The sequence below is a fragment of the Callorhinus ursinus genome, unplaced genomic scaffold (genome assembly GCF_003265705.2).
Source record: "Callorhinus ursinus isolate GAN/ISIS: 27379988/994484 unplaced genomic scaffold, GSC_fseal_2.0 scaffold6, whole genome shotgun sequence".
Lineage (NCBI taxonomy): Eukaryota > Metazoa > Chordata > Mammalia > Carnivora > Otariidae > Callorhinus > Callorhinus ursinus.
In genome coordinates this window covers 44,469,676-44,497,644 of record NW_027397068.1, presented here as the reverse complement: position 1 = coordinate 44,497,644, position 27,969 = coordinate 44,469,676, and the positions used below count along the sequence as shown (strand labels likewise).

The window sequence follows — 27,969 nt, the reverse complement described above, 5'->3', positions numbered from 1 at the left end:
TACAATGACGTGAGAGTTTCTTGTATTAGAAACCTTGAGCCCCTTGAGGGTCCTTGGAGTAGTTTAGAGAATACAGAGACTGTTTCTCCCAAAGGACCGAGGAGTTGTTTTGATCATATGGTTGGTATGAAGCACACAATGGAAAGCATGCAGTTATTGGTTTCATGCCCAATGCGGGGCTTGAACTCCCAACCGTGAGATTAAGGGTTGAATGCTCTACCAACTAAGCCAGCCAGGTGCTCCTTATTGGGTCCTAACTTTTAAAAGGGATATTTTATGTAAGACCTAACTATTACAATTTCAACTCCTGCTTCCTCACAATTTCACTTCCTCTGGTTCTATATTATAAACACATCCCATTAATGAGAGAAACTTCCATTTCTTTTTTTCTTTTTCTTTTTCTTTCTTTTTTATTTTTTCTCTCTGATATCCCATGGTCTTTAAGATCTCTTTGATTTTCTGGGGTGAAGTTCAATATTTTGCTCTTTAAGTTTCTGGCTTACCTGAATTTCACTGTACTAATCATGGAAAGTGAGTTCCAGCATAAAAACACTTACGCACTATTAGCAAGCAATATGCTAGGAAAAGAGCAGAAGAGTTCCAAAGTAATTACTGGTACCAAACCGACTTTCATAAAGGAAAGATACTATGCAAATCTAGAGCCATTCAAAGCCATGTGGCCTTGAGATAATCCTGATTCTTAAAAAGGCAAAAAGATTCATGTTTTCTCTTTCATCAGTGGCCTAATTTGATAGCATGCTCTACAAATTTCACTCATTAATATTCCTTAGCAATAAAGAATTTATACAACTCTATAGTCAACCTGACCTCTGCTGTAGCTATCTATCTCAGCACAAAGGGAGAAGGATGGAGAAGTCAAGAAAAGGAAAATTTATTGGATTCTTTTATCTAAAAATAAAATAAGAAAAAATAGGAATGGTTTGAGGCTTAACAACAAGAAAAGCAGCTTTACCAGCTTTTAAAAGTTTTTATTTAGGCATTCACTTGAGGTAAAAAAAAAAAAAAAAAAGAAAGAAAAAAAAAGGTATGGAAGCCTGATAACTCAGAAGACAGGAATGGGGTCCGGGCTTGTAGGACAGAAAAGAAGATGACCTTCTGGCAGAAGAAGGTTGACTCATTCCTGCACATGTGGGACTCCACCTCCATGACACACACTTCTGTACACCAGGTCTACCTCTCCACATCTGTGACGTGCACCTCTGTGTCAATATCCAGAAGGGCATCCCTATCTTTCCTAAGAATGAAAAGTTCACAGTTTTTTTATTTATTAGTATTTTCTGCTAAATCCCAGATTTAAACTGTTGGTCAGTTCCTTTCCTGAATCTTCCAAGATTGTTTCTTGGAGTAGATGAATTAAGGGTGACTTTCTTTTCCTCTGTTCTCAGTTCTGTTCTTTTCCAAAGTTGGGTCTTCTTAACTAACCATCAGTAGAAATTTGAAAAATCTAATCCTTACATTACAGTTGAGGATTTTCTGGGTACAACTGCCTTTAAGTTCTGTAAAGAACTTTTCAATTCTGTGAATTGACTTAAGTAGAAAGTCTTGTAAAATTAAAGTTATTTTTTTTCCTCTGCCTGGGAAATTATAGAAACAAAAGCACAATCAAAATTTGATAAACTAAAGATAGAACTGACATATAAATAAGAAACCTAGATCTAGGGAAACACCAAAAATGTGTATATATCACTTCTTCCTGAAAAGGAAGAATAAAAGCTAAGTTCAAATGTGTGAACTTCAAAAATGTGCTGAGCCAGACCCTGTAATCAGCCCGACTGTTAGGATGAGCTTTATTAGCTTTTAACTCATATCACACCTTTGGTGCTAATTGAACACCTACTTTTATGAAAAAGAAGCATCTGCATCTGGAACTGAAAGGTGAGCCTTTATAATAATTTGTTTAAAGTTCAGTTTTATTAAAAAATTAATCAAAAATATTGACAAAGGCAGGAGAAAAATAAGACAAGGAAAGTACTTTGAGCTTTATTTTTTCCTGTGTTTGAGAACCGCCTTCAACTCTTTTTCTTGACCTTTTACGTGAGTCTTTTGCTTTTTTGGAATTTTGAATAGGGGATTTTTTTTTTTTCATAAATGTCAACCAGGGCTTTTTCAATTCCAATGGTGAAAAATATTTGGTAAATGTATCAGCTTTTGCTGTGTAACAAACCATCCCAAAATTTAGTGGCTTAAAACAATAATTGTTTATTTACTTAATTCTGTGGTCCTCTATATAGATTATTTTGGTCTTAATTGGGTCCCTGCATTTATTTTTGGCCAGCTGACAGCTGACAATCAAGGCTCTGCATCTGAAAGTTTGTTGGCTATTGTCTAGGACAATGGGAGTAACTAGGCGATGTGACTCTTTCTAGGCTATTCTAGACCTGTCATATGGGGCAGCATGTGTCCAAGAGTGAGTCAGCAGAAGTGTGCCAGATCCCTTGAGGGTAGCATCAGAACTAGCATGTCACCTCTCCTACCACATCTTACTCCCACCAGATTTTATTGCTGAAAGCAAGTCAAAGGGCCAGCCCTGTTTGAAGAGGCACAGAAATAGACTCTGCCTCTAATGGGGCCCATTGCAAATGGACTGCCTATTGGGAGGGGAAAAATACAACCAGTTTTGTAAAGAGTCTTACTGTGGAAAGCTTTCATCAGTAAAAAAATCTTAAGTCTAATGTATAACAGACAGTGGTTGGAGCCCAAAGCTTAGTTGCCTTTATGCCCATGATTTCCAGAGTATTTTTTATAGGCCTTTGATGAGTGATATGATATGGAAAATGACTCAGTTTACATCAGAGTAATCACATTGATGTTTCTCCAAGGCTAGGGAAAGTGAAAGAGTCGGGAGGGTTACCGACTTGGTCCCTTCATGACTGAGAGCAGAGAGAGAGCCCCCACTTTCTTTTAAGAATTTATTTATTTGTCAGAGAGAGAAAGAGAGAGCACAAGCAGGGGGAGTGGCAGGCAGAGGGAGTAACAGACTCCCCGCCGAGCAAGGAGCCCGATGGTGAGACTCGGTCCGGGGATCCTGGGATCATGACCTGAGCTTAAGACAGACCCTTAACCTACTGAGCCACCCAGGCGTCCCAAAGAGAGGGCACTTTTAGAAAACAACTCAGAGAAGAGTCCCCGTGACCTGGGCTTGAAGGCAGGAAGAGAAGCCCAGGTTCTGGAGACTTTGAGGGCCAGGGACAGAAGAGAAACTGTGTGAGAGGAGCCGATGAGTGGAAGCGCAAAAGCCGACAGCCCATCAAAGAGTGTTGGTACCAGATATCTTTTACAAAATGATTCTGAGACCCAGAATCTTAATTTTTTTTAAAGATTTTATTTATTTATCTGACACAGAGAGACACAGCAAGAGAGGGAACAGAAGCAGGAGGAGTGGGAGAGGGAGAAGCAGGCTTCCCGCAGAGCAGGGAGCCCGACGCGGGGCTCGATCCCAGGACCCCGGGATCACGACCTGAGCCGAAGGAAGACGCTTAATGACTGAGCCACCCAGGCGCCCCCAGAATCTTAATTTTTGACACTGGGGAAAATGGGATTGGTAAAAAATCAAGAAAAGGACTCAAGCACAGTGACGGTATATCATATGTCCCATCGTAAATACTCTTCAGCTCATACATTATTTGCTTCAGACTTTTTCTGTAGAAAACAATGAGACATTTTTATTTTTACAAGCTTTAAATGGACTTTTATTTATTTATTTATTTTTGTTGTTTCCTGACTTGTTAATTTTAGCTTAAATGGACTTTTATTTATGTGTTTGTTTTGACCTTCTACCAGCTTGGGTTAGAATGCTTCAGAAAACAAATCTATATAAGACGTAAGGTCAAAGTAGTCATTTCTTCATTCAGTTGGTATTGTCTGAGCAATGACCTGGTAGCCGGTGGACCTCTAACAAAGAATACAAAGTTCCAGTGTGGGTAGAGCTCATGTTCCAGAATGAGGATTAACCATGAATCAAATACACAGGTCAGAGGGTGAGAGAGCTATGGAGAAAAATAAAGCGGGGTGAGAAGAAGCAGTGCACCGAACAAGAGTAGAGGAGGTATTTTATGGTGTTACTTGTTACCTTATATGAAATGGTTGGGGAAGGTCTCCGGTTAAGGACCCTGAAGGAGTTGCAGGGGTGGGTATGGGAGCATAGGAAGGAAGAGTGTTGTGGGCAGAGGAAAGGCCCCTATCTGGAGCATGCTTGGCATGTTTGAGGGGCCACAAGGATGCCTGTCACATGAGCTCAAGGAAAGCAGGGGTGGGTGTGGTGGCAGGTGAGGTGCAAGAGCTTGTTCGGGGTGGGGGGCCGACTGACCACAGGCAGCAGAGCGGTGATTCTCAGAGCGCCTGGTACTCACCCTGCAAACTCTGAAAAAATGCCTAGGCCTAACCCCAGAATCTATTTTAACTGGTCTGGGTTAAAGCCTGGTGAAGTCTTTGGAAAACATTACCGGGACAAATCCAGTGTGTGATCAAGGTCTCCTAGGCCTTCGTAAAGTGTGGCTCTGATTCTGAGTGAGACCAAAACTGCTGGACAGTTTTGCACAGAACGCCATGACCTGATTATCCTAGTCTGCCTCCTTCCCCCACATTCCCTTTGGCTCCCAAGATCATGTCTTAGTATAAAGCTCGGGATCCTCCTTCCCCCCTTTTAAGGGAGAGAGTGGAGAACGTGGTCGTGAGTGAAATCTCTGGGTGCCCTTGCTGGCCCCTTCTCTGCCACGCTCTCTGGTAGGTGTCAAGGATGTAGTAGGAGGGAAGGAGGAAGACTTCTAGAACCTCTCCAGTTTCCCTTCAAAATGGGTTGAAGCCTGTCTTAGTCCATTCGAGCTGCTATCACAAAACACATACTGGGTAGCTTATAAACAACAGAAATTTACTTCTCACAGTTCTGGAGCCTGGAAGTCTGAGATCAGACTTGTGCCTTCATGGCCAGGTGAAGGCCCTCTTCTGGGTTGCAGGCTTCTATACTCACCAGGCAGAAAGGGCTGGGGAGCTCTCTGGGTCTCTTTTGGTAGGGGCACTAATCCCATCCATGAGGGCTCCACTCTTATGACCTAAGCACCTCCCAAAGGCGCCCACCTCCAAATACCATCACATTGGACATTAGGATTTCAACATACGAATTTGGGGGGTGGAAAGGGGGAGACATAAACATTAAGACTGCAGCAGAGCAAGAGTTCCTGCCTCTCTGTTTTCCTCCAGACTTCCATCAGAAATCCCCATGCCTCTTTCCCAATGTTCCCCTAAATTTAGAGGATGACTATGAGTGTGTGTTCACTGCTGGTGAGCCCTATGTTGAAATAGAAAAACATATTTCTCCTGTGTAATATATGTAAACTAGGGCCCCAAGCATGCAGCAGTGGTGTAACAGGAGAGAGAACTCCATCAGAAATAATCCAACCCTATACTTTTCTTCCTTTGGAGTAACATTGTAACAAAATTATTCAGAACAAGAACCCTGAAGCTAGATAACTTACACCCTGATTCTAACACTTACTAGCTGAGTGATTTATCCTTTGTGTGCTTCAGGTAATGGTGTCAACCTAAATCTCTTGTGAGATCAAATGAGTAGTTACATATTAAGTGATTAGAATGTGCATGACACACAGTGCTCAGTAAATCCTAGCTATTAATACAGCTTTAGTTTCCTTCGTGATTTCATCACTGAACAAATGGGTCTCTTTAATTTTAGCAAAAACACAGGAGACTATTATACATTATCATGTCTTTCAGTGCCATTTTAGACAGGCTTTCCTCTGTTTAATTGCTGAAAACATAAAGATGCTATATATTAAGAAATGGACCAAATTTCATATGAGGAAAAAAAGGTAGTCTCAACATATTTTTAGAACACGAACAATCCATTTTCTATAATTGCTGTGCAAGCATGTATTTTTTTGAAAAACCCTTTAATTCCTGGCCTTTACATGGATGAAAAAGAATAGCAGCCTCTTTTGGACTAGTTGAGGCTGGGAAGGAAAAGAATTAAGATGTGGACAGGACATGCTTTGAACACATTGATCTATCTGGAGAACCATCTGAAGAGCCTACTTTGAGAACAAAGATGAAAATGTGAGATTTAGTTCTGGAGTCCCAGATTGCTTCCCTGAGGAGATTCCTGGATTTGTGCGTGCAGGTGGGGCAGGATGATGGTGGGGGGGGGGGGGGGGGAAGGGGGGGGAGTTGGTGATGGAAAGTTACACTCACAAGAAAGAGACTGGACTTACGTTAGTTCTCCAACTTTCTCTACACAAGTGAGTCCTATCTTTTGTTTTATTGGAGTCAGAAAGTTAATAAAAACTTACTGGAATATGAAAAGATGATTAAATATTTATTGAAAATTTAAATGTGATCCTTGAAGGTACTTGTCTTAGAAGTGCCTTACAGGCAGTTTACCTTTATTCAAGGAGAAATCTCTTTTCAGAGCTTTGGGTTTGACACCCCACTTGAGTAATATTCAAATAAAAGTAAAATAGAAAATGCCTCTTAGGAAAGGATGGCCTGGTTTCAGCTTTTCTCCAATATTAATTTAGAGGGCTCATTTTAACATTGCCCACAGGATAAAGTCTAAATTTCTCAGCTCCGCAAGCTGACCTCAGTGCTTTAAAAGCGTCTCCTTCTGCCTCAGCTCTGTAGTCTCTACCCCCATTACTTCTTGTCTGAAGTCAGTGAGTCTATAAAGGCACACCTATTCCCCTGAGTATTTGCTGATTTTTAAATTTGGTTTTATTTTTGTTGAAATTTTGTACATTCTTCAAAGATCAGCCATCTCAGATGATTTCCTCTGATCTCTTCAGATCTGGAATCATTGTTGCTTCTTTGTCCTCTCAATATTTTGTTTGTTCTTCATTCATTGCCCTTCCTTAATTCTGTCTACTGTTTTAGCTAATTATCTGCATCCTTTTAACCATTGTAAACATTTAGCTCCTTGTGGGGCAAAGAGTAAAATGTTCCTCAGTCGCATTTGTATAACCGTATAGTATCATATATATGCCAGAACTCAACAAATATCTATGGAATGAATGAAAAATAAAGACCCACTCAGAAAAGCTCTCAGAATCTTAGAGCATACTTTCCCTCATTTCCCTTGCATGATGTCCCTTTACCTCATGGACATTTGGACTTCTACTTTTGTGTCTATGTATTTCTTCTACGACAGTCTGACTATGGATACTTTTTGCTTGCAACAACCTTATTCAGTATCCTTCAAGATCGGACTCATGCCATCAGCATCATTTGCTGTCCTCACATTTTGTTACAGACAGACTGAATTGTGTCCCAGAAATGGTCTTTCTACATGGAATGCTTTGTTCTTCCCTTTTCCCTCTTCGTCTTCTACTGGCTGACTCTTCCCTCCCAGATTCAGGATAAGAGGTTACTTCTTTCTAGAGATTGTCCCTAGCTCCCCACACCATCTCCAGCCCCAGACTGGCTTAAGCCTTTCTCCCTTATGATCTAGTGTAATAAAGATAAAAAAGATTTGGGTCAAAACCTGATTTTGCTACCTATTGAGCAGTGATTTTAGACCAGCTCCTCTCAAACTTTATCATGCATCAGAATCACCTGGAGAGCTTGTTAAATCAAAGGGGTGTTTTAGGGGCGCCTGGGTGGCTCAGATGATTAAGCGTCTGCCTTTGGCTCAGGTCATATCTCCAGGTCCTGGGATCAGTCCCCGTGTCGGGCTCCTGGCTCAGCAGGGAGTCTGCTTCTCCCTCTCTCTCCGCCTCTTCCCCCTGCTCCTGCTGTCTCTCAGTCTCTCTCTCTCAAATGAATAAATAAAATCTTTATAAAAAGGGGGGAGCGGTGTTTTAAGAATTAATTGAGATAATATATGTAAAGTGTTTGACATGAATTAGTGCTCAATTATCACCAGTTACTATTGTTTTTACATTATCATTGCTTTCATCACACTGTTTTAAATTGCAGACCGAATAGAACGATTGCCAAGTAAACTAGGAAACTCATAATGAGCAGTGACTCTGCCGGTTTTATTATTGTTGTATCACAGGAGTCCTATAAAGTACATTGGTTAGCACTAAATGAACATATAATAAAATACCCTAAAAAAAAAGCATTCAATAAATATTTAATGAAGTGAATTTGGCTGCTTCTTTTGCAGGTAGTTCCTACCCAGACTGTTCCAGGATTCCCTAGTTCAGCTTGCTGTATTTTTGGGTTTTCTTGGGATTGCTTTTGTTGATCGGTTCCCACACCACCTTTGGTTATGGTGAATCAGTCCTCACAGCCTTTGTTTCTAAGATATAACAAGCAACATAGAGAACATCTTTCTGTAAAGAAGTAGAAATAGATAAGCACACGGGCCATTCATTTGGCTCTGCAGTCTGAATTTCATACTGAATGAAAGCAGTTGCAGCAATGTATTTCCCTGCCTTCTGGGCCTGAACATATGCTTGCATTTAACACTGGATATGGGTTAGAAACTAACACGGGGAAAATGTAATTTGGGGTTCTTTGCAAATTCATGAAGCCTCCTTTTTTGGGAAGGCTTTCCTGCTTCTACATTCAGCCTATACCCCCATCCTCCTGTTTGACCTCAGAACCTCATATTTTATGAATACATTCATTATGAATATGTTTCGTTAGTTCAGCAAATATTTTTTTCCAATATCTGCTCTGTGCCAAATACTATTCTGATGATGGTGATACCACACTAAGACAAAGCCCCTGCTTCACAGAACCTAAAGCATGGCATTTACCAACTGGTACAATAATTGTTTGATTCTCTGTCTCCCACGGTATATTGTGCACTTCCTGATGGTGAGTGCACTGTTTAATTGATCTTTGGATATCCAGTTCAATATCAGGTATGTGGTAGGTATTCATACATATGGATTAGTTTTTATACAGAGGGACTCCTTATTATATTGGTGCTGAGAAATAGAACAGAGTGCTGGAGATCATGTATTGCTGGTCCGTGAAAAGATCTGGTGCTAGATTTTTTTTTTTTTTTTTTTTTTACTTACAAAGTGTTGTTTGTCTGAATTTCAATTAGGGCCAACCAATACATAACAATCCAGATTTCTAGCTTCTTTAGAAAAAACCCACGTTTCTGTATTGCACCAATCAGCTGCAGCTCATTCCCACTCAGCCTGCTCCTTAGATGGAGCCTGTCCTCTTCAGTTCACTGTAACAATTTCCTACTGTATTACATGTGTGTATGTGGATATGGTATTGTATTTGTTTGCATAGATGTTTGGTGACGAAAGAGCAAAATTCTTCAGATTCTACGTAAATCCACTGAAAGTTTGTATTTACAAGCTTATGAAAACCTGCCTTCAACTGGAAATACCCTATTCCTTTTTTTTCTTCTTTAGAGAGGAATGCTAACAAGGATTGGCTTTTGTTTGGAACATGTAATATATTGGGTCATCAGTCTAAATTTTATCCAAGGTGTTCTCTGCAGTTTCATAGTGGGTCTCCTGTCTTCCTCAAATTATTTAGACGATTGCCAGTTACTCTTCTACTGAGAAGTGTATCCCAGGCCAAAGTAAAAATACATAAAAATCTATCCGGTTTGGATTTTTTTTCCCTCCTTTATGATTATTGAACTAACACAATTTATTTGGTTTGGTTTTGTCATATGACATTAGACACTTTTAAAAACCATAAAATTGAGTTAAAATGATAGTTTACCAAACTAAATATGTTTATGCTTTGTTTCAGCTATCCTTAAAAAGAAGAGGAAGCAAAGATTTGCCAAAATCTGAAAAAAAGACTCAACAGACTCCCACAGAGGTATGTGGAAATAAAATTTCAACTAGTACATCAAACGCCTCTAAATGTATTTAATAATAAGCTACATCTGTAAGTGGACATAGTAGCCAGATGCACTCATGTAAAAAATGTTTAATTATGCATATTCTTCTGTAGCTGTAGATACAGGCAGTATAAAGCATTCATTGTCTTTTTTTTTTTAAGATTTTATTGATTTATTTGACAGAGAGAGACACAGCGAGAGAGGGAACACAAGCAGGGGGAGTGGGAGAGGGAGAAGCAGGCTTCCCGCGGAGCAGGGAGCCCGATGTGGGGCTCGATCCCAGGACCCTGGGATCATGACCTGAGCCGAAGGCAGACACTCAGCCATCTGAGCCACCCAGGCGCCCCTAAAGCATTCAGTGTCTTTGTTTATAAAGCTAACACTAACACCCCTATTATTGCTTTTGTGGTGTGAGCACACGGCAAAATGCCATTAGTACCTTATGTGTTGCTATGTTTGACAACTGTATGCATAGTGCTAATCTTCTTCACTCATAATGAATAAGGTCAATAGAATGGCTGTTCCTATAGGATCAGGAGTGAGTAGAGAAAGGAATGCTGTAGGAAGGGATGGTGAGGGAAGCAAGAGGCTTGTGATGAGAAGGCCCTAGAAGAAGTAATTCTCTATGCCAGTGATTGGGGAAGCAAAAGCAAGGAAACAAATAAAAATAAAACTTAAAGCATGTACTAAGGGATGCCTGGCTGGCTCAGTCAGTGGAGCGTGTGACTCTTGATCTCGGGGTTGTGGGTTTGAACCCCAAATTAGGTGTAGAGATTCCTTAAAAATAAAATCTTAAAAAAAAAGAAAAAGATATATTCAACCTGGGCTTGTTATGAACTTTAGAAACACAGCCGCAGTAAAGACTAGCTCTGCTTTCAGGATGAGCAGAAGGTGCTGATGCATGTAATGAGGGAGAATTTAAGGCAGAAGAGGAAATATTTGGGGGGCATTGTGGCAAGTGACATTATGGCTCTCCAAGAACACCTGGCTAGTTATTGACTTTTGCATGCATCATTTGGAATCTCATACTATAGCATACCTTTTTTTATTCTTACAAGTTGTTTTCTCATTAAATAATAATTTTAACTAAAGCAATATTGAAATATCCAAAATTTGGAAAAGTTGGTGTCAATTTTTTTAAAAACACAACATATTAAATGGGTTTTTTTGAAGATTTATTTATTCATTTTAGAGAGAGAGCATACAAGTGGGGGGAGGGGCAGAGAGCGAGAATCTCAAGCAGGCTCCCTGCTGAGTGCAGAGAGCAGCGGGGCTCCATCCCACCACCCAGGAGATCATGACCAGAGCTGAAACCAAGAGTCGGATGCCTCAACCGAATGAGCCACCCAAGCACCCCATAAAACAACATCTTGACTGCTTATCTTCCCTTTTCCTCTCTCTTTCTGCTTTGTTCTTGGTTAACTTTTCTCCTGGTACTGGCACAAGGACATCAAGAAGCGTCAGCAGTTCAAAAATCCCAGAGAGTCTCAGAGCAAGATCATTACTCCATTTTTTTATTTTTCTCATCGTTCTCTTACCAAGTTCAAAGAGGCTTTGTCACTACAGCTTTCTCACTCTGCCTTTGCCGTAGCTTTCACCACCTTCTGTACATATTTTGCTGTGGATCATTTCACATGTTGCCATCAGTTCTTTTCTCCACCTCATTGATGGAGAAGGGGCTATATGCTCACTGTTCTAAAATCCTAAGTCAGCTTTAATCAGCAGTTTTTTCCTTTTAAAACTCACGTTTGGCCTATTCTTACACTTCCCATGTTAAAGTTTATTTATTTTTGCAGCAATAAGCTCTTATCCAGGAATGTTTAAGAGTTTGTTTCTAGCTCTATGACCCTCCCACTCTATGTGCATGGGGGCACCTCTCTGCAAGCCTTCATCAGTTTCCTAGCGGGACCTGGGACCCTACAACAGTCAAGAAACAGTGCAGTCCATCAGTTTTTATTTCATGGCCCAAATGTCTGGGAAATTTATAAGTGTGCTCTTGTGGCCATGGGGGTCCCTGCTAGTGTTTCCAGTTCATTTATTTTCAGAGATTATTACCTGTAGTTTTTAAAAAACCCACCCCAGCAGTTTGACCGGGACTGTCTTGGATGGGAGATCTCAATTATAAAGTAGTCTGCAGATGATTTTATCGCTCAATCAAGGTTGAGGACCATTGATTCTTAGATTACGGCAAGCCTCCCCTTCTATTGTTTACATATTCATCTCCCATACTTGGTCAGGGCAGATTGTCATCATGGGTCATGTTACTCAGCTTTGACTTGTCCGTGGTCTAGTGTCTGATACTGCAACATGTTCAGTATGCACTTTTGAATACTGCCGTGTTTCCTTTATCTAGGTTGAGCCACATGAAACTGCCAACATGCTGTGATTTTGACCTATGCAAATGGCAGTTCCATATGGTTCCACCTACTGTTATCTGTTCGGCTTCGTACTTCATTTTTATTTGGTTTAGCTTCTTTGATGTATTATTTACATGTTCCTTCAGAAGCACAGTGACTTTATTTACTGCGAAATGGTGTCACACAGCATTTAAGAGCAGTGTGATACTCAGTGCCAGCTGTATGGCCTTACGTGACTTACTTATCCTTTCCATGCCTTTGTTTCCTCGTCTGTAAAACGGGATCATAATAGAGAGTTGTTGTATTTATTAAATGAGTTTAATGCATGCAATTCATTAGGAGTGCAATTTAGCATCTAGTAGTGGCTAAATCAAAGCTGGGCTCAGCTTACTTCTTTTAGCCCCTCATCATCTTTATGTTTCCCTTCATCACATGTCATTCGTATCTTCTTAAGAGTGAGTCTTTAACATACACAAAAATAAGAGACAACTTGCTTCACATCTGGAAGCATTGTAATGTTTCTTTCCTAGCATTCGCTGTAGAAAATAGGAGCAAGCAGGTACTGCCCAGTCATTGTCAACCAGGCACTTTCCATACCATCTCGATTTAACGTTTTTAGCGTTTATATTCAGTATTTCCATGCTCAGTTGCAAATGCAGCTATAATCCTTAGGTTTCAGGCTGTGTATGCAGGGCGCATTGCCTAGGGGGTTCTTAAGTTCCTGGTGTTATAGAAACTATCACACTTTGTATATTGAAAAGATTTCTTTTTAAACAAATACAAAATAATTACTATGGTGCCCATCATTCTCCTTCATAGTGACTTTCTTACATGTAGTATATGTCCACGTCTTAAAATAAGGTTTATGTTTTCATGCCTTTAAGACAGGAGAGTTTACATATACACAAATCAGGTAGCCTTCTCTTTTATGTTTGCTTCACATAGCCTAGTGAGGTGTGATTCTGCTCCAGTCTGTGACTTAGACCACATCCAGTGCTATTTTGGTTAGATTCACACTGCAACATTTTACTAACTTTTTTTTTACTAGCAAATAAAGGCCTAGCCTTGCAATCAAGGAGTTCTACCATACACGTAGCCCAACCTAACTTCCCAGTCTCCCCTACTCTTACTTCCTAACAAAAACTAGTTTATGGAAAAGCATACTGGACTTGCTTATTGCTGGTCACCTTTCTATTCAAACAATGTTTCTAAGTCCTGCATGATATTTGACTCTCCTGCCCTTCCACAACTTTAACCATTTCTTATGTGTCTCTCTTTCTTTTCTTCTTCTCTTCAGTTGCTTTCAAAACCACTGCTATGACATCAACCATCACCTCTATTTTTTTTTTTCAACCGTCACCTCTATATATCTCATTCTCGTGTCCTAAGGACCTGAACTGTCTACAGAGTCAGAGGTGTAATCTTTGTAATCGTGGGCCTAAGATTCCACCTGCCTGTTGATAGATGTTTCCACTAAATATCCCCTCCACTGACACACCTCAAAGACAGTATTTTAATACACTTAGACCCATCTTCTTTGTTCATTCTCTATCCCTGTCATTAGCAGCCCCATCCATCAAGACGCCTAAGCTGGAAACATCAGGGTTATCTTTGAGTCTTCCGCTGATGTGATATTAAATATTGTTATGTGTCCTTAGTTTCATACTCACTGAATTAGTTTGAGGGCCCAGCACATAGTCTCTTGTAGAGCAGCTTCTCTCTTCCCTTGTGAAATGGATTTTCATGCCAAATCTTTCTGTAAGATACATTCTCCTTCTTCTCTCTCACTGTGCTCCTGGGAATTCTCTCATCTCTTCTCTCTGCTTCTGTCCTTTCTTCTAAACCCCTTCTAGAGGAAAGTATACTAGCCAACACATCCAATTTCTTTTATTTTACCCCATTGCCCTACTTTCCTTCTCTTCTGCTGCTTTTCTAGAAGGAACACATACAGTAGAAAGAATAAGTTTTAGAATCGGTCTGGATCCGGATGTGCTCTGTCACTTATTAACTTGTGCTCTACCAAGTTAATCAACCTTTCTGACGCTCATCTGCCTTATCTATAAAGTAGACCTAGATCACCTTCCTCACAGGGCTCATGTCAGGGTATAATGATATAAAGAATGTGACAGTCAGGCTCTGTGCGCTCAGCAGCTCTCAACCCTTCCATACTAATTCTCATTAGCAGAAAGGAGGACGGGAGACCTGTGCCCTGCTCTCCACATCTTCCATCTCAAAGGCTCTGGGCCATATTTAATGAGCAACCCTGGAAGAAGCTCATTATTTTCACTACCAGTGGTTGCTGCTACTTTACTACAATTCATCTCAAACATAGCTGACTCATTGCTGGGCAAGGAAGGCATTTTTATTTCCATTTAAAAAATGAGGAGGGGCGCCTGGGTGGCTCAGTCGGTTAAGCGTTTGCCTTCAGCTCAGGTCATGATTTCAGGGTGCTGGGATCAGGTCCCCTATATGGCTCCCTGCTCAGCAGGGAGTCTGCTTCTCCCTCTGCCTCTGTCCCCCTGTTCCCCACCCCCCTCCGCCTGCTCATGTGCTCTCTCTGTCTCAGATAAATAAATAAAATCTTTAAAAAAAATATTTAAAATGAGGAAACCAAAATCCATAGAAGTTACACCGTTGACTCAAAGTACATACTTAAAAGAGAATTTGGGGAAATTGTCCTCAGGAAATGTGTCCTTGGGCATAATAATGTAGTTTGATATTAGTTAGCTCTCAGCAAGTTGATTTCCAGTTTTTGTTTGTACTTTTCAACTTAGTCAATGATTAGTGTTTGCAGGATGTCCTAAGAATTGTGAAAAGAGCTTCTATAGGATCTACTCCATCATCCATTTACCGGGCAGAACCAACTTTATTCATTTCAGACTGTTGGGAATGTATCTTTTTTTTTTTTTTTAAAGCGATCCGGATGAAACACTTGCCAGTTTCTCCTTGGATGGGCCATTCCAGTGTTAAATTTTCCTTACTTTAAATAAGGCCTTTAAATAAGCCATTCTGCCTTGAATACAGATGAAGAGATTGCTTTCTTTGCTCTTTCGCCTCTTTCGGAGCTATTATGAGCCTTAGAGTCAGACAGAACTGAATTCAAATTTCACCTTTGTCTTTTGCCACTTAATAGCTCTGTAACCTTGAAAAAGTTATGGAGTAGCTTTAAACCAGGTATTTTAATATCTGTTACTAAGTTTACTCTAAACATTAAATTAGGTCGTACGTGTAAAGAACTTTACAGAAGTTGGCTGAGAATAGGTGCTCGATAAATGGCAGCGTGTTCCTTCCAGGGAACAGGTTTCACATTTATTACAGTCAGGGGAATTCAAATCATGTAAAAAACAAAACATACAAAAGGAACATTGTTGAAATGACAGCCCCACGGTTGTGCTCAGTTACAACACATAATGGTCTCTGGATAGTGATGACCATAGTGTTTCTCTTTTTATATTTCTTTCTCTCTCTGTTTCCAGGATGTGATATTGTCTTCATCTTTTATCTGCCAAGTAATTTAAACAATTTGTAGAAAATATACAGCATCTACTGCTCTCTCTCTCTCTCTGGGTCTCATTGAATCTTAATTACAAGAAAAAGCAATTATTTTTGCAGGTGTACTTTTTTTGTTTTCTTGATTTACATAAAAATGATCTCTTACCCTCTTACCCTCTTTTTCCCAAATGAGGAGGATAATGAGGATCTGAAATGCCAGCTGCAGTTCGTGAAGGAAGAAGCTGCTTTGATGAGAAAGAAAATGGCCAAGATTGATAAAGAAAAGGACAGATTCGAACACGAGCTTCAGAAGTACAGATCCTTTTATGGAGATCTGGACAGTCCTTTGCCCAAAGGAGAAGCCGGGGGGCCTCCCAGCACCAGGGAGGCTGAGCTCAAGCTGCGGCTGAGGCTGGTGGAGGAAGAAGCCAACATCCTGGGCAGGAAGATCGTGGAACTGGAGGTAGAGAACAGAGGCCTGAAGGCAGAACTCGACGACCTGAGGGGGGACGACTTCAACGGCTCGGCCAACCCCCTCATGAGGGAGCAGAGCGAATCCCTGTCGGAGCTGCGGCAGCACCTGCAGCTGGTGGAAGACGAGACGGAGCTGCTGCGGCGGAACGTGGCCGACCTGGAGGAGCAGAACAAGCGCATCACGGCGGAGCTCAACAAGTACAAGTACAAGTCCGGCGGCCACGAGAGCGCGCGACACCACGACAGCGCCAAGACCGAGGCCCTGCAGGAGGAGCTGAAGGCGGCACGCCTGCAGATCAACGAGCTCAGCGGCAAGGTCATGCAGCTGCAGTACGAGAACCGCGTGCTTATGTCCAACATGCAGCGCTACGACCTGGCCTCGCACCTGGGCATCCGCGGCAGCCCCCGCGACAGCGACGCCGAGAGCGACGCGGGCAAGAAGGAGAGCGACGACGACTCGCGGCCGCCTCACCGCAAGCGCGAAGGGCCCATCGGCGGCGAGAGCGACTCGGAGGAGGTGCGCAACATCCGCTGCCTGACACCCACCCGCTCCTTCTACCCGGCGCCCGGGCCCTGGCCGAAGAGCTTCTCCGACAGGCAGCAGATGAAGGACATCCGCTCGGAGGCCGAGCGGCTGGGCAAGACCATCGACCGGCTCATCGCCGACACTAGCACCATCATCACAGAGGCGCGCATCTACGTGGCCAACGGGGACCTGTTCGGACTGATGGATGAGGAGGATGACGGCAGCCGCATCCGCGAGCACGAGCTGCTCTACCGCATCAACGCGCAGATGAAAGCCTTCCGCAAGGAGCTGCAGACCTTCATCGACCGCCTCGAGGTGCCCAAGTCTGCGGACGACCGCGGCGCCGAGGAGCCCATATCCGTGAGTCAGGTACAGTTCTGCCTATTGCGAGCCACGGCGATGGCGAGGCTGGTCCGCGGATTCGTGGTCCCTGATGGGGCGTCTCCGCGCACCGACCTCCACGCCCCGCTTTAGGGAAGTCCCCGGTCAGAGCCTCACTGGGCTTCGGAGCCCCAGAGCACACCTGTTCTCTCACGCTCTCCTTCAGGCCTCAGGTTTTCGTAACCCACTTAGGAACTCCCTCCCCTCTGTTTTGTTTAAAAAGGAAATTGACACACACACACCACCCGCTCAGTTTTTGTGTAAAGATTAAAGGATCTTTAAGATACATTATTTATTTGTCAATATGTTCCGTATTACTTTACTGAGTCTAATGGATCAAGCTGCAAGAAGATCCCAGATGGGAATCTTTAATTATGTATTTGCAGGTTTTAAACCAAGATTGAAATTGAGTTTAAAATTTTTTTAAATGTTTTAAATATCCAGGATTATTGTATAACTACTGACAAATGCACAAACCAGCAGTCAAGAGAGAGGATATTGTGTCTAGGGCCCTACCAAAAGGAACAAATGGAAGTCACTCCTTTACCACAAGTGGAAATAACAGAATCATTATTTCTAGAAAAAAAATAATCACTGCCGACTCTCTAGTGGAGACTCTCAGGACTGGGGAAGGAGTGTTAATACTTTAACTTTAATGCAACACTGATTCAGAGAAATAGTAATAACTATTCCCGAACAGGGAAAACCAGCATTTTTTCCTTCATCCTAATTTGTAGAGGCACAACTGATGAATTGGACTGAGCTGCTCTAGCCAGGTATGGTGGCCAAAGACCCATGCATTTTGTCAGAATTAACCACATAAGAGAGAATTTGTAGAACATAATGGGCAGCGCTACCTCTCTGGCAAACCTCCTGTCCTGTATCGATTGGAGAACCCACGGAAGTACAACAGCATGCATGGCTTTTAAGACACACAAGAGATTTAAACTTAAAAATCAGTGTAGACGCAGAAGCATGACATTAAATTAACTGCCTGTTAGTCACAACTAGAAAATTGCAACCCTTTTGCTTATTTACATTGCATGTTGCTCTGCTTTGCTATAAAAAAAAAAGGTTTATGATAAAACTTGTTGAATTTTGAAATGTTAAAGCTTATTGTTTCTCTAATTATGTCAAATGGTTGGTTTTTAGTTTCCTTGTAGCAGATTTTTGAATATTTGAAGCTTGTGGGTTTTCAGTTATACCATCAGGGAAAAAAATAGGAATCAGAGTGAGAGAAAGCACTGTGTATAATAATAGATTATTATCTATTATCTATCTCTAATAAAATAAACAGATTTTGTAAATACAGGCTTAAGGGAGGGTTCTTCTTCATCTTAAATTGATTGGATGCTTAGATTAGTTAATATAAATTTAAGTTTTAAAAATTATTATTAATTAACTCTTCTCTTTGTCTCTGCATTTACCTTCCCAGATGTTCCAGCCTATCATTTTACTTATTCTCATTCTTGTATTATTTTCATCACTTTCTTACACAACAATATTTAAACTTGTCTTCCTTTTTACACTATTTTTTGTACTGTAAATCTTTCATCATTTACCATTCATTGTAGTATTTTCAGTTTGTTTATTTTGTTCACCCTTCAAGACAAGAAGTAAAAGAAGTATAATTTCTGTAATAATCAATGCTATAAAAACACTGAAGACTGCTTATTTCTTTAAAAAGACACATCTTACCACTACCAAATTCAATAAGAAGCCCAAGCATTAAAATATTTCAGGTAAGCAAGTAATTGTGACTTTTTATATAAATCTTTTTAATTTTTGCTTCTTTCTTTTACATCTTAATCTGCACTCTTCTTGATAAATAATTATGACTGTAAAAATTGACTAAATCTTTCAATTATTTCTCAGTAGTTGACTATTATGATAACTGAAAAGCTGGACATTCACAAGATGGTCACATTTCAAAATATAGATAGATGGACTTATAAAGATCTTTGCTAGGTTGCATCAGACTAACAAGATAGTTTTGAAATCCAGTAAATGTTAGCAAAAATTATGGTGAATGAATGAAATGTGACCATCATGGAAAGTAAGCAACTCGTTGTGATGCTTGCTGTTGGTATTCTGTTTAAAAAAATGTGTTTGGGAGCTAGAGAGTGGATTAGGCCTTAGTTCATTGAGAAAGTGATTATATCTCTCCTACTGCATTTGACCAGCTCTAAGCAAAAGAGCCATTTCTGCATTTACCTACTATACCTGGATATTTGTTGCTGATAAAATTTGTTGCCTGGAGTTCTGTCCTCTAATAGATTATCACACAGAACTGCTTCCAGAGTAGGGAAAAAGTAGTCATTCTCTAGAATTTCATTAAGTCACAATCTGAGGCCAGTGGCATCATTCCACTGGGAGTTGCTCTCTAGGTATAAACTCACTTTGGTGAACCTGAGCATCTCCCTTTCTCCTCATCCCTAAAGTGGCGTGGATAGGTTCCATGTACCCAAAATGTCCTATTCTGTCCATCTTGTTGACAATTTACCCAGTGGAAAACTGGAATGCACCACTGCCATCAAGATTCAGAAATACCAACACTCATGGAAGTCATGCACTCAGAAATGCTTTGCTGGTTGGCTGGTGGATATGAAAATCTGTGGTAAAGTGAGGTATCTTGTGCCTCAGCATCAAGAATAATATGTGGAAAAACTTTGCTCTACTATGAAAGTTGGTTCTGGAAACAATCTCTTGAGCCCTCCTCCCCCAGTACCTCCATTTTTCCCTTTGAGTAGTAATTTTTTAAAAAAGAAAAGATAACCCTTCACAATTGTTGAGAATTCAGTTTAAAATAACTGTTCTTCGTCTCCATGTTGTTATTTACATGTTTGGGGGGGGTTGTTTTGTTTTGTTCTGGAGGGAGGAGAGACCAGAAGTGAGAAACTGTTAGCCAACTGTTGGAATCTGTCACTATCTACTTGGCTTTTCGTCTTAGAGATTCAAAAGGCTAGGTAGCACTTTATGACAAAAAGAAATTAAATCATCTAAGTGCTGTATTTAATCAATTGTTCCACTTTTTACTTTTTTAAAAAAAATTATCTCAGGGAGAGCAACCACTTTAAAAATCAAAGTCTGTCTGTTAGATCCTTGGTTAAGCCTCCAGACCGCCATCTTAGGGGACCATTTTGGTAACAGAACTGAAAGTCAGTGTCTGATGGCTGAAGTTTACCTGAAATGTTTATTGCCATTGAAGCCACATACACCCACCTAAGCAATGTTTCTCAGCTACCTGTGGAACATTTGGTGGTTTATGGAGGTGTTGTAGGTGGTCAAAATGACTGGGAAGCCCTAATGGCAGTAAGAGGAAAGGAGTCAAAATCTCAAATAATTGTCCCACCAAAATGGTTAATATTGTCCCTCTGATGAAGCATGGGATGCAGTGCACCTGTTCACTTCAGAAGTATCATGGATATTCACCACCCTGTGTGGCTCTAAGAAACAGGCTTCAGAATTGTTAACTTTCTTTATCATGAAAAAAATCAAGAACTCAGTATCTTTCTCAGTGGTTTTCAATCCTAGCTGCACACCAGAATTCCTGAGATGTTTCTAGAATTGAGCCCCTACCTCACCAAGTGAATTTTTGAATCCAGGCATTTGTATTTTCTTAAACTCCCAAGAACCATTTCTTTAGATGTTTGAGTTGTCTAAAATATGTATATGCAGCCTGTGCCAAGGCTGCAGCAAGCTATGTGAGGCCAGCTGTATAGAATCCTGAGCCACCTAGGTTTCAGTAGACCTTAAAGTTTCCACCGTTCACTGGATGTCCACAACCTCTCTAGAGCATTTCCATCTTTGTTATTCGGCCTTTGCCTCTAATGACAAAGCAGTTCTAATTCCACAGTGGTGCAATGTTAGAAAACTCTCCTTTCATTAATACAGGTTCTCTAAACCAACAAAAGCAGAGACGACAAATAGGAATAATACATGACAGAAAGGAGGACCAAGATGAAAAGTGCATGGGTGCAGGGTCATGCACACACCTGCAGGTGTAGGCACATGCACACCCTCAGTTAGAGCCTCAAGATGACCACACACACACACACACACACACACACACACACACACACACACACCCTGGCAATCCACATTTTGTGGGTATGTATACAGTTATTGATGCCACAAAGCTTTCCATGTGGTGTGCCACAAATCCTCTGGGAATGATGGGTGCCGGCTGACTCTGCTGTCCAAACCGAGATGAGAAGGCATATACAAGAGGTGTGAGAATGCAGCAGAAATACAGAGCATGGATCCCTGTGCATTTAACAAACATTGTAATGTGGTGGCTGTTAGGTGCAGACAAAATGAATTTCGGTGTTTACTCTTTTTAGCACGTTCAGTTGGTTGATTGACCCGGATGGGCATGTAAACAGCTAACTCTAGGAGATACTCTTACCGAAGTGTAAAAACAAACAAACAAAAAGGCTCGTGGTTGCAATTTATTTTTATTGAACACCTGATAGCATGTTGGATTTGCCTAAGAAAACAATAAAATCCCAAGACATTCTTGCATGGAATGATACCATAAATAAATAAATAAATACAGGGGTGCTGCTTATACCTCAACAATATCCTGTGGCCTGAATAAGAAAGGAGAGGCTAACCAAGGGAAGTCTGGGCTGATCAAAACACCGGCCCCCTCTTTAGATCTCTTGTTAGTAATTAAAGTCATCCTGGCGACAGGGATATTAATCTTACCTATGAACTTCTAAGGCATTGGTTTTAGAGAAGAATTCATAAGAATCTTGAACTTCCATCCAGGCACTCCATATATGGAACCCCAGGAAGAAATTGAGGAGGGGAAACAGGACTGACTTGCCTACTGCTCCCAGCTTCTGGGGGAGTTGGGGTCACTCTGACAGCTTCTCTGAAGTTAGGCAACTTTACCATATGGTTGAATTCCAGGGAGACTCTTTCCAACTCTACCCTACCCACTGCATAGCCCACTTTCCGGTTTGTGCCTGCATGTAAGCACACACCTCTCCCACACTGTTGTGTACAGTGAGACATGCATCCAGAATCAAGGAGTTCAGACCTGCCTCTATCTCATGGGACTGCTGAGGGGCCAGTATTTGGGAGGTGGTCTTAGCAAACTGCCAGGAAGCACAAAGCAACCTTGCCGCTTGCTGCCTTCTCCCTGGAACTTCAAGCTGTTCTATGGGTACCCGCAGTTTGTGGTTCATTTCTCCCTTACATCACAGACTACAGATGTGGGAACAGAAGTTAACAAAGATGGTACCCAAGACCTCAGAAAGAGCGTCCCCTGTATCTTCTTCCCCTCCCCTTTGATCCTGTTACTTGCTTTATCTTCGTTGTACGAAGCTAGTTCTAAAAGAGGAACACCCAGGTTTCTTTGTTCATTGAGAGAACAAAGTCTCCCAATTACTGAGACAAGGAATTTTCTCCTATTTGTACCTTTGAAGCTGTGCTATTTAAACATGACACTGAAGAGAAATAAAAGGAAAAAAAAACCTTATTGTAGAAAATTCCCTTGCATGCACATTCTTGGGCGTAGGGAGTGTCTTTGGTAATTTGGCCTGGATTTAAGAAAAAAAATTTAGTTGGCTATTTTTAAGCATAACTGACTCAAACTCATAAAACAAAGGAAAATTCAGTGCTGAGCCTGGAATGTGTATTGGCCTGCATTCTGCAACCTTCATTTCAATCCGTGTGGTAGAGTTGCGACACGGTTATTTAATCAGCTGCCAGTGAAGTTTGGTATGTCAATTTGGTAGTGAAGCCCTAACTCCAAATATTCATGCACTGCTTGTAGCTCTATTGCTGTAGAACGCCAGCCCACTTTCATCTGGTTGTCATGCTTTGGGTCAGATGCTCTAACCGAAGGTAAGGATTAAAGTGAAGGTGGTGGAGGATGATATCAGAAAGTGAGAAAAGCTGTCCTACAATGTTGATTTTCTGTAGTCTCTGCTGAGTGTTTGAGTTGAGCTGCTATGTATCTGTGTTAACAAACAAGACTCGCTACATGATTATCAAAGGCTAGCAAATAACATTTGTCCCTTTCTGAGGTGGTCCAACATAATGTACTGTGAAAGTCAGCACTTCAGCTCTTTAAATTCATGTTGAAAGTACCTTCTTAACCTATGCGTTTGAAAATTAAGAGGGTGTGAGGGGCAGAGAGAACCTCATCAGTTTGCCCACTGGCCTCAAATGCTCAAATGGCTTAGTAATGGAAGAGAATTTAAGAGCTTTTTTTTTTTTTTAAATACCTTATAGAGTCTGTTATTTCTTAAAGTCAGAAAACTCAGTTTAGCATCTAGTTTATAATTTCCTTTCTTCTTTTTCATGAATATGTGCAGCTTTTGCACAATCCATGTCATTTCCGCTGTATCATGAGTTCCTGGACAGATAAAACAGAGCTCGACTTTTTAAATAGAACAACCTATGTGTCAGCCTAAATCAGTCACTTAGAACTTCAGAGGCGGAATGTAACATAACAAGTCAGCAGAATTAGTTTATTCTGGATTTTAGGTGACTCTTAGGAATCTGAGCTCCTTTACCTGGAAGAAAAAAAGAATGCCTATCTGCTGAGGTACCAGAGCCACTGCATGGGGGAGGGTGTAGCCTTAATCTAACTGCTCAGGCTCCATATAGTGAAAATACCCACTGTGAAGTAGCCAAAGGAGGTAGCTGATGGAAAGTTAGGATCCCCCAGCCTTGTACATCAAAAGCTCTTTGTTCGAAGTCCTGATATTTGTAGAAACTAGATGGATTCAGAAAAACAAGGTAAACTCAAAATAGGTAAGAAAGAATGAAATCGCGGGACTCTTCCTGTGCAAAATATTTCAATGACGACATCAACAAAAGAATATGGTGTGAGGGCCGAGGACAGCCATTGGGGTATTGTGTTCTTGTCTCATGTGGACTTTCCCGAGAGACCTCGGTGTGGGCCATGGGTCTGGCTGACTCTGCAGAGTGCTCTGATCACAGTGTTCACAGAGCTGCCTGGAACTGTGGCTTTGGGCCTCGCTGTCTGTACCTGCATCTTTAGATTCTTTACCGTAGTCTTCCCACGTCATGGTGCTGCCTTTCTTTTCACCCCGGCACCAACCCATACAGTCAGCAGCCACCCAGACGGTCTCCCATTCTCGTCTCCTCCCCTCTCTCTCCCCACTCCATGTCCCATGGAACGGATTCTTTTCCCAAGCTCCAATCAAAGCTTACCTATATTTATTTGTTCCTCCCAGTTCCTTCTGTGTGCTAACTCTTCTATTATGTACCAAGGTGGGACTAGCCAGTAACTGCTTCCTCTGTCAATGAAATGTTATTAGACAATTACAAACTGGAAATACCTAATGATGATAATAAATCTAACATTTCTGGTTGAAGATACAGGTGGGCTGGCAACTCCCAAGGAAGGCGGGTCAGGAAAGGAGTGGGGACTTATCGCTCTGTCCTCAAATTATACCGCTAAAGGGTTTCTCTCTCTGTCTCTCTCTCAGCCCTGTTTTTTTACTGCTCGAACTTCCTCCCAGGGAGAAATGACTCAGGGTGGCCCTCTTGTGACTCAGGGTGGCCCTCTTGTGGTGGACTGTCATTCCTGAGGTCCTTTTCTGGAATAAGTGGTAGCTCCAGAACAATCGGTCGGTCCTGTTATTTCGATATTCTTGTCATCATTATCCAAAGCTCCCAAGTCAAGAATCTGGAAATAATATAATGAGATGCCAAAAACTAATTTGAGAACAGTAAGCAAGATCTATCTCTAATTTTAAATAACCCATACTCCTAAAATGTTTTATTGTTTTATTTCTTCAGAACACAGACCGGTACTTAAAAAGAACAGTTAAAGACTGTTTCTTTTGAATATTTCTGTCATCTGGAAATGCCTGTATGTAAGCCCCATGACAGATCTGCTTGGCAAAAAGCTCTGCTGACATGCCACCAGCCCACAGAATAGAAGAGAGAGCCAGCGTCCCATGATTCTAGGGGGAAAACATCCAGCACTGGGAAAAGAGCACATTCGCTGAAACACAACAATCTAAATGTGTGACAATCTAATACTCTGTGTTTGACTCTCGTAATCTTATAACCCAAAACAGATTCTTGTAAGTATCAAAATTATATTGCTTTTGCTAAGACAGAATCCAAACCCTGTCATTCTTGGACTAAAACAACACAGGACCCAATTTGACAGAACTAGCTGTGGAACTTTGTAAAAATTAAGAAACTCTGGCCTCATCACCTGATTCCAAAGTCTGGGGGAAGGTTCCAGCTTTCATGTTTGTTTTTGTTGTTGTTGTTGTTGTTTTTTATAATTCTCTGAGTGATTGCAGGGTACAACAAGGCTGGGAGTTAACACTAAATTATGGTCCCCTTGATGGGATGCTGTGGGGACTAGGAGGAGAGGCTCTTCACATTGGTTTGTAAGTTTATTTTTGGGTAGTAGACTACTCAGGATGTGGGCAGTCATGCCACAGGTTACACTTCAGGAATCGTCAGCGTTGACCAAGCTTGTTGTGAATAAGGATTTGTCTTATTCTTCTTCTGGGCCTTAGGATCCATCAGTATACCTGGTACAGAGTGGGTGCTCACAAATATTTGTTAAATGGAACATTAACTGGAGAGCCCAAGACCTTTCCCTAAAGAATGGAAGATAATTTAAGAGTCAAGAAGAGTTCTACTAAGCAACTGAGACCATGTATCATAAAGTATTTTGAAAATTGCAAAAGACACTATTCTAGAAAGAAGGATTATTTTAAATATGTCCCCTGTAATAGTCTCTAAGTTTTAGTATGTGTAGGAATGAGTTCAGTTTTTCAAAGTCATCACCTTTCCAACTGTTTCTATTTCCTTGCCAAGGAAAATAGAAATACAATACCCTTTCTACTGGTAAATATGTTTGAAGAGTAGAAGAAAAGGGACAGAAAAAAAAACTATACAAACCAGAAGTCAGAAGCCATCCAGCCTCATACACAGTCAGAGTTGTCATAGCATAAAGAGATTAAATAAATGACTGCTTTGCAAGGCTTCGAGATCATCATCCAGATGAAAACTATAAATTAAATGTGTACCGCCTGCTAAAGGCAAAGTTGGAACGTTTATCCGCAGATTTTCTTCAACCACTAAATTAAAAATCCTTTTCTCTTTGCATTTAGACCAAGATGTAGATTATCTCAGGCCACAGGCCTCTTTAGATAGTAAGTCATCAAGATAAATACTCTGCTATTTGATTCCTATGTTATACTCAGAAGATGGCGTATCATCTCCCTCATATGGACTTAGAAGAAGATTGAATTTAGAAGTTGACAAGGCCAGAAATCAATCCCTCATGCCCCAAATCCTTTTCCCTGGGTTCTCTTCCCTTCCCTTGAACTCCTTGGAATTTTAAACTTCAAGGCACTCCACCAAGAATGAGAAGACCAGGATTCTATTCCCGGCATTGCTAGTAAGTGGCTCTGTGACCTTGAGCAGATGATGTAGCATCAGGGCTTCTTTCCTCAGCTGTAAAATGAGAGGGTTGGCTAGATGATTTCAGAGGTCCTCTCTGGCTCTAAAATTCTCTACATCTAGAAACACCCGCTATGACATTTATGCACTCAGTGTTCTTCTTTCACCCTTTCCAAAATGTTTTAGTCCCTGGCCTAGGATTATTATGCACATAGACCTTTTCAAATCCTTTTCAGGATTTTCTTTTTTGTTTCTCTTCACCTAACTGGTGTGGCTATATTTACTTTACATGAAGTATTATTTTATTCATGTCCTTACATATTAGTTCTACATTAAGATAGGATTAGTATGGCACCAGATATGCACGATTCTTCCAAATTCTCTCCAATACACAGAGCAATGATTTGGGGCAATTTCATATTGGAAGGCATAAATATTCAAATGGTTTCAGAGCAATCTAGATTATATCACAAATTGCATTTTGGCCATAAGGTTTTTGGCCATCCTGACATCTGCCTGAGAATGTCAGGCATTTCAAGATATCTGAATATCTCTGAAGGGCTGAGTACACCAGCATCAGTCTTTTTATGTACATAACAGTAGAAAATTTTCTTAAACAATTTTAGTGGAAAGATTCAAAAGCACCTGTGCTGAGTATTTATTGCCTTCCTATGCTTTCATCTTCTGGATATATATATACATATATATATATATGTATATATGTATATATATATATATGGCATGGAAATTGAAGCTAATACATATAAAAATTATTCAACAAAAAGAATTGGTAAACACTAGAAAAAGTGATAGACGGGTGAAATTGTCAAAGTCTTTTCCTAGTTTTTGGTTCTGCCTAATTTCAGGTGCGCTTCACCATGACAAGAAGCAGATGAAGCACCTGTGGTAAATAATTACTAGGATTTCCATGAAGAGAGCATTGGAGTAGATCCTATTAAGTGATACTATAGAGGATAGCCCAACATCATTTCTCCCATAACTTAGCCACATATTATCTGAAGTTCTGATAGGATTTAGAGAACAGTCTTAATTTTATTTACAAAGGACCCATGGAAGTGAAGAGATTTGGAGTGGAAGAGAGTGTTGGGGCGGTGGGATGTTACCAGATTTTTCTGCGTAGGTGCTTTGGGGCAATCCCTTTCCCCACCCCAAGATTCTCCTCCGGTCCTGGTAAGGATAGAGGCAGAAATAAGCTACCATTTCTTGGGTGCCTGGCACTAAAAGTATCCCCTCATACTCTGACAACAACCTCATGAAGTAAATATAATTATCCCTTTACAGAAGAAACACTCCAAAGTTCACACTGATAAGTGGGGGCAGTAGAACGGAAAACAAGATTTCCGTGACAAAATTCCCTGGCCTCCAGTTAGAGAAACAGTTTCAAGCCCTACTTCTCCACATGGGCATCTTTCTATGAATTTTGGCAAGATACGTTATATCTCAGGGTTTTATCAGGAAGACTGGGTTAATAATATCAACAGATACATTTGCTATGAGGGTGAACAAGG

The 27,969-nt window shown here is 40.9% G+C and overlaps 2 protein-coding genes across 6 annotated transcripts in view; both read left to right on the top strand.

The window, feature by feature from the left end:
* The window catches only part of MTCL3 (MTCL family member 3), a 44,769-nt gene extending 26,178 nt beyond the window's left edge, over positions 1 to 18,591 (top strand). For 3 of the 4 annotated variants that reach the window (XM_073893904.1, XM_025860886.2, XM_073893902.1), the window contains 3 exons: positions 9,700 to 9,771; positions 15,836 to 17,011; positions 18,459 to 18,591. In XM_073893904.1, coding sequence (XP_073750005.1) covers positions 9,700 to 9,771; positions 15,836 to 17,011; positions 18,459 to 18,569 — 1,359 coding nt within the window. In that variant the 3' untranslated portion in view covers positions 18,570 to 18,591. The remainder of the gene's footprint in view (positions 1 to 9,699; positions 9,772 to 15,835; positions 17,012 to 18,458) is intronic. The other variant, XM_073893903.1, reaches the window with a different exon arrangement.
* A 42-nt stretch (positions 18,592 to 18,633) lies between these two features.
* Positions 18,634 to 27,969, top strand: part of KIAA0408 (KIAA0408 ortholog) — a 35,195-nt gene continuing 25,859 nt past the window's right edge. For both annotated transcript variants that reach the window (XM_025860895.2, XM_073893905.1), the window contains exon 1: positions 18,634 to 18,765. The gene's annotated coding sequence lies outside the window, so the exon portion shown is untranslated. The remainder of the gene's footprint in view (positions 18,766 to 27,969) is intronic.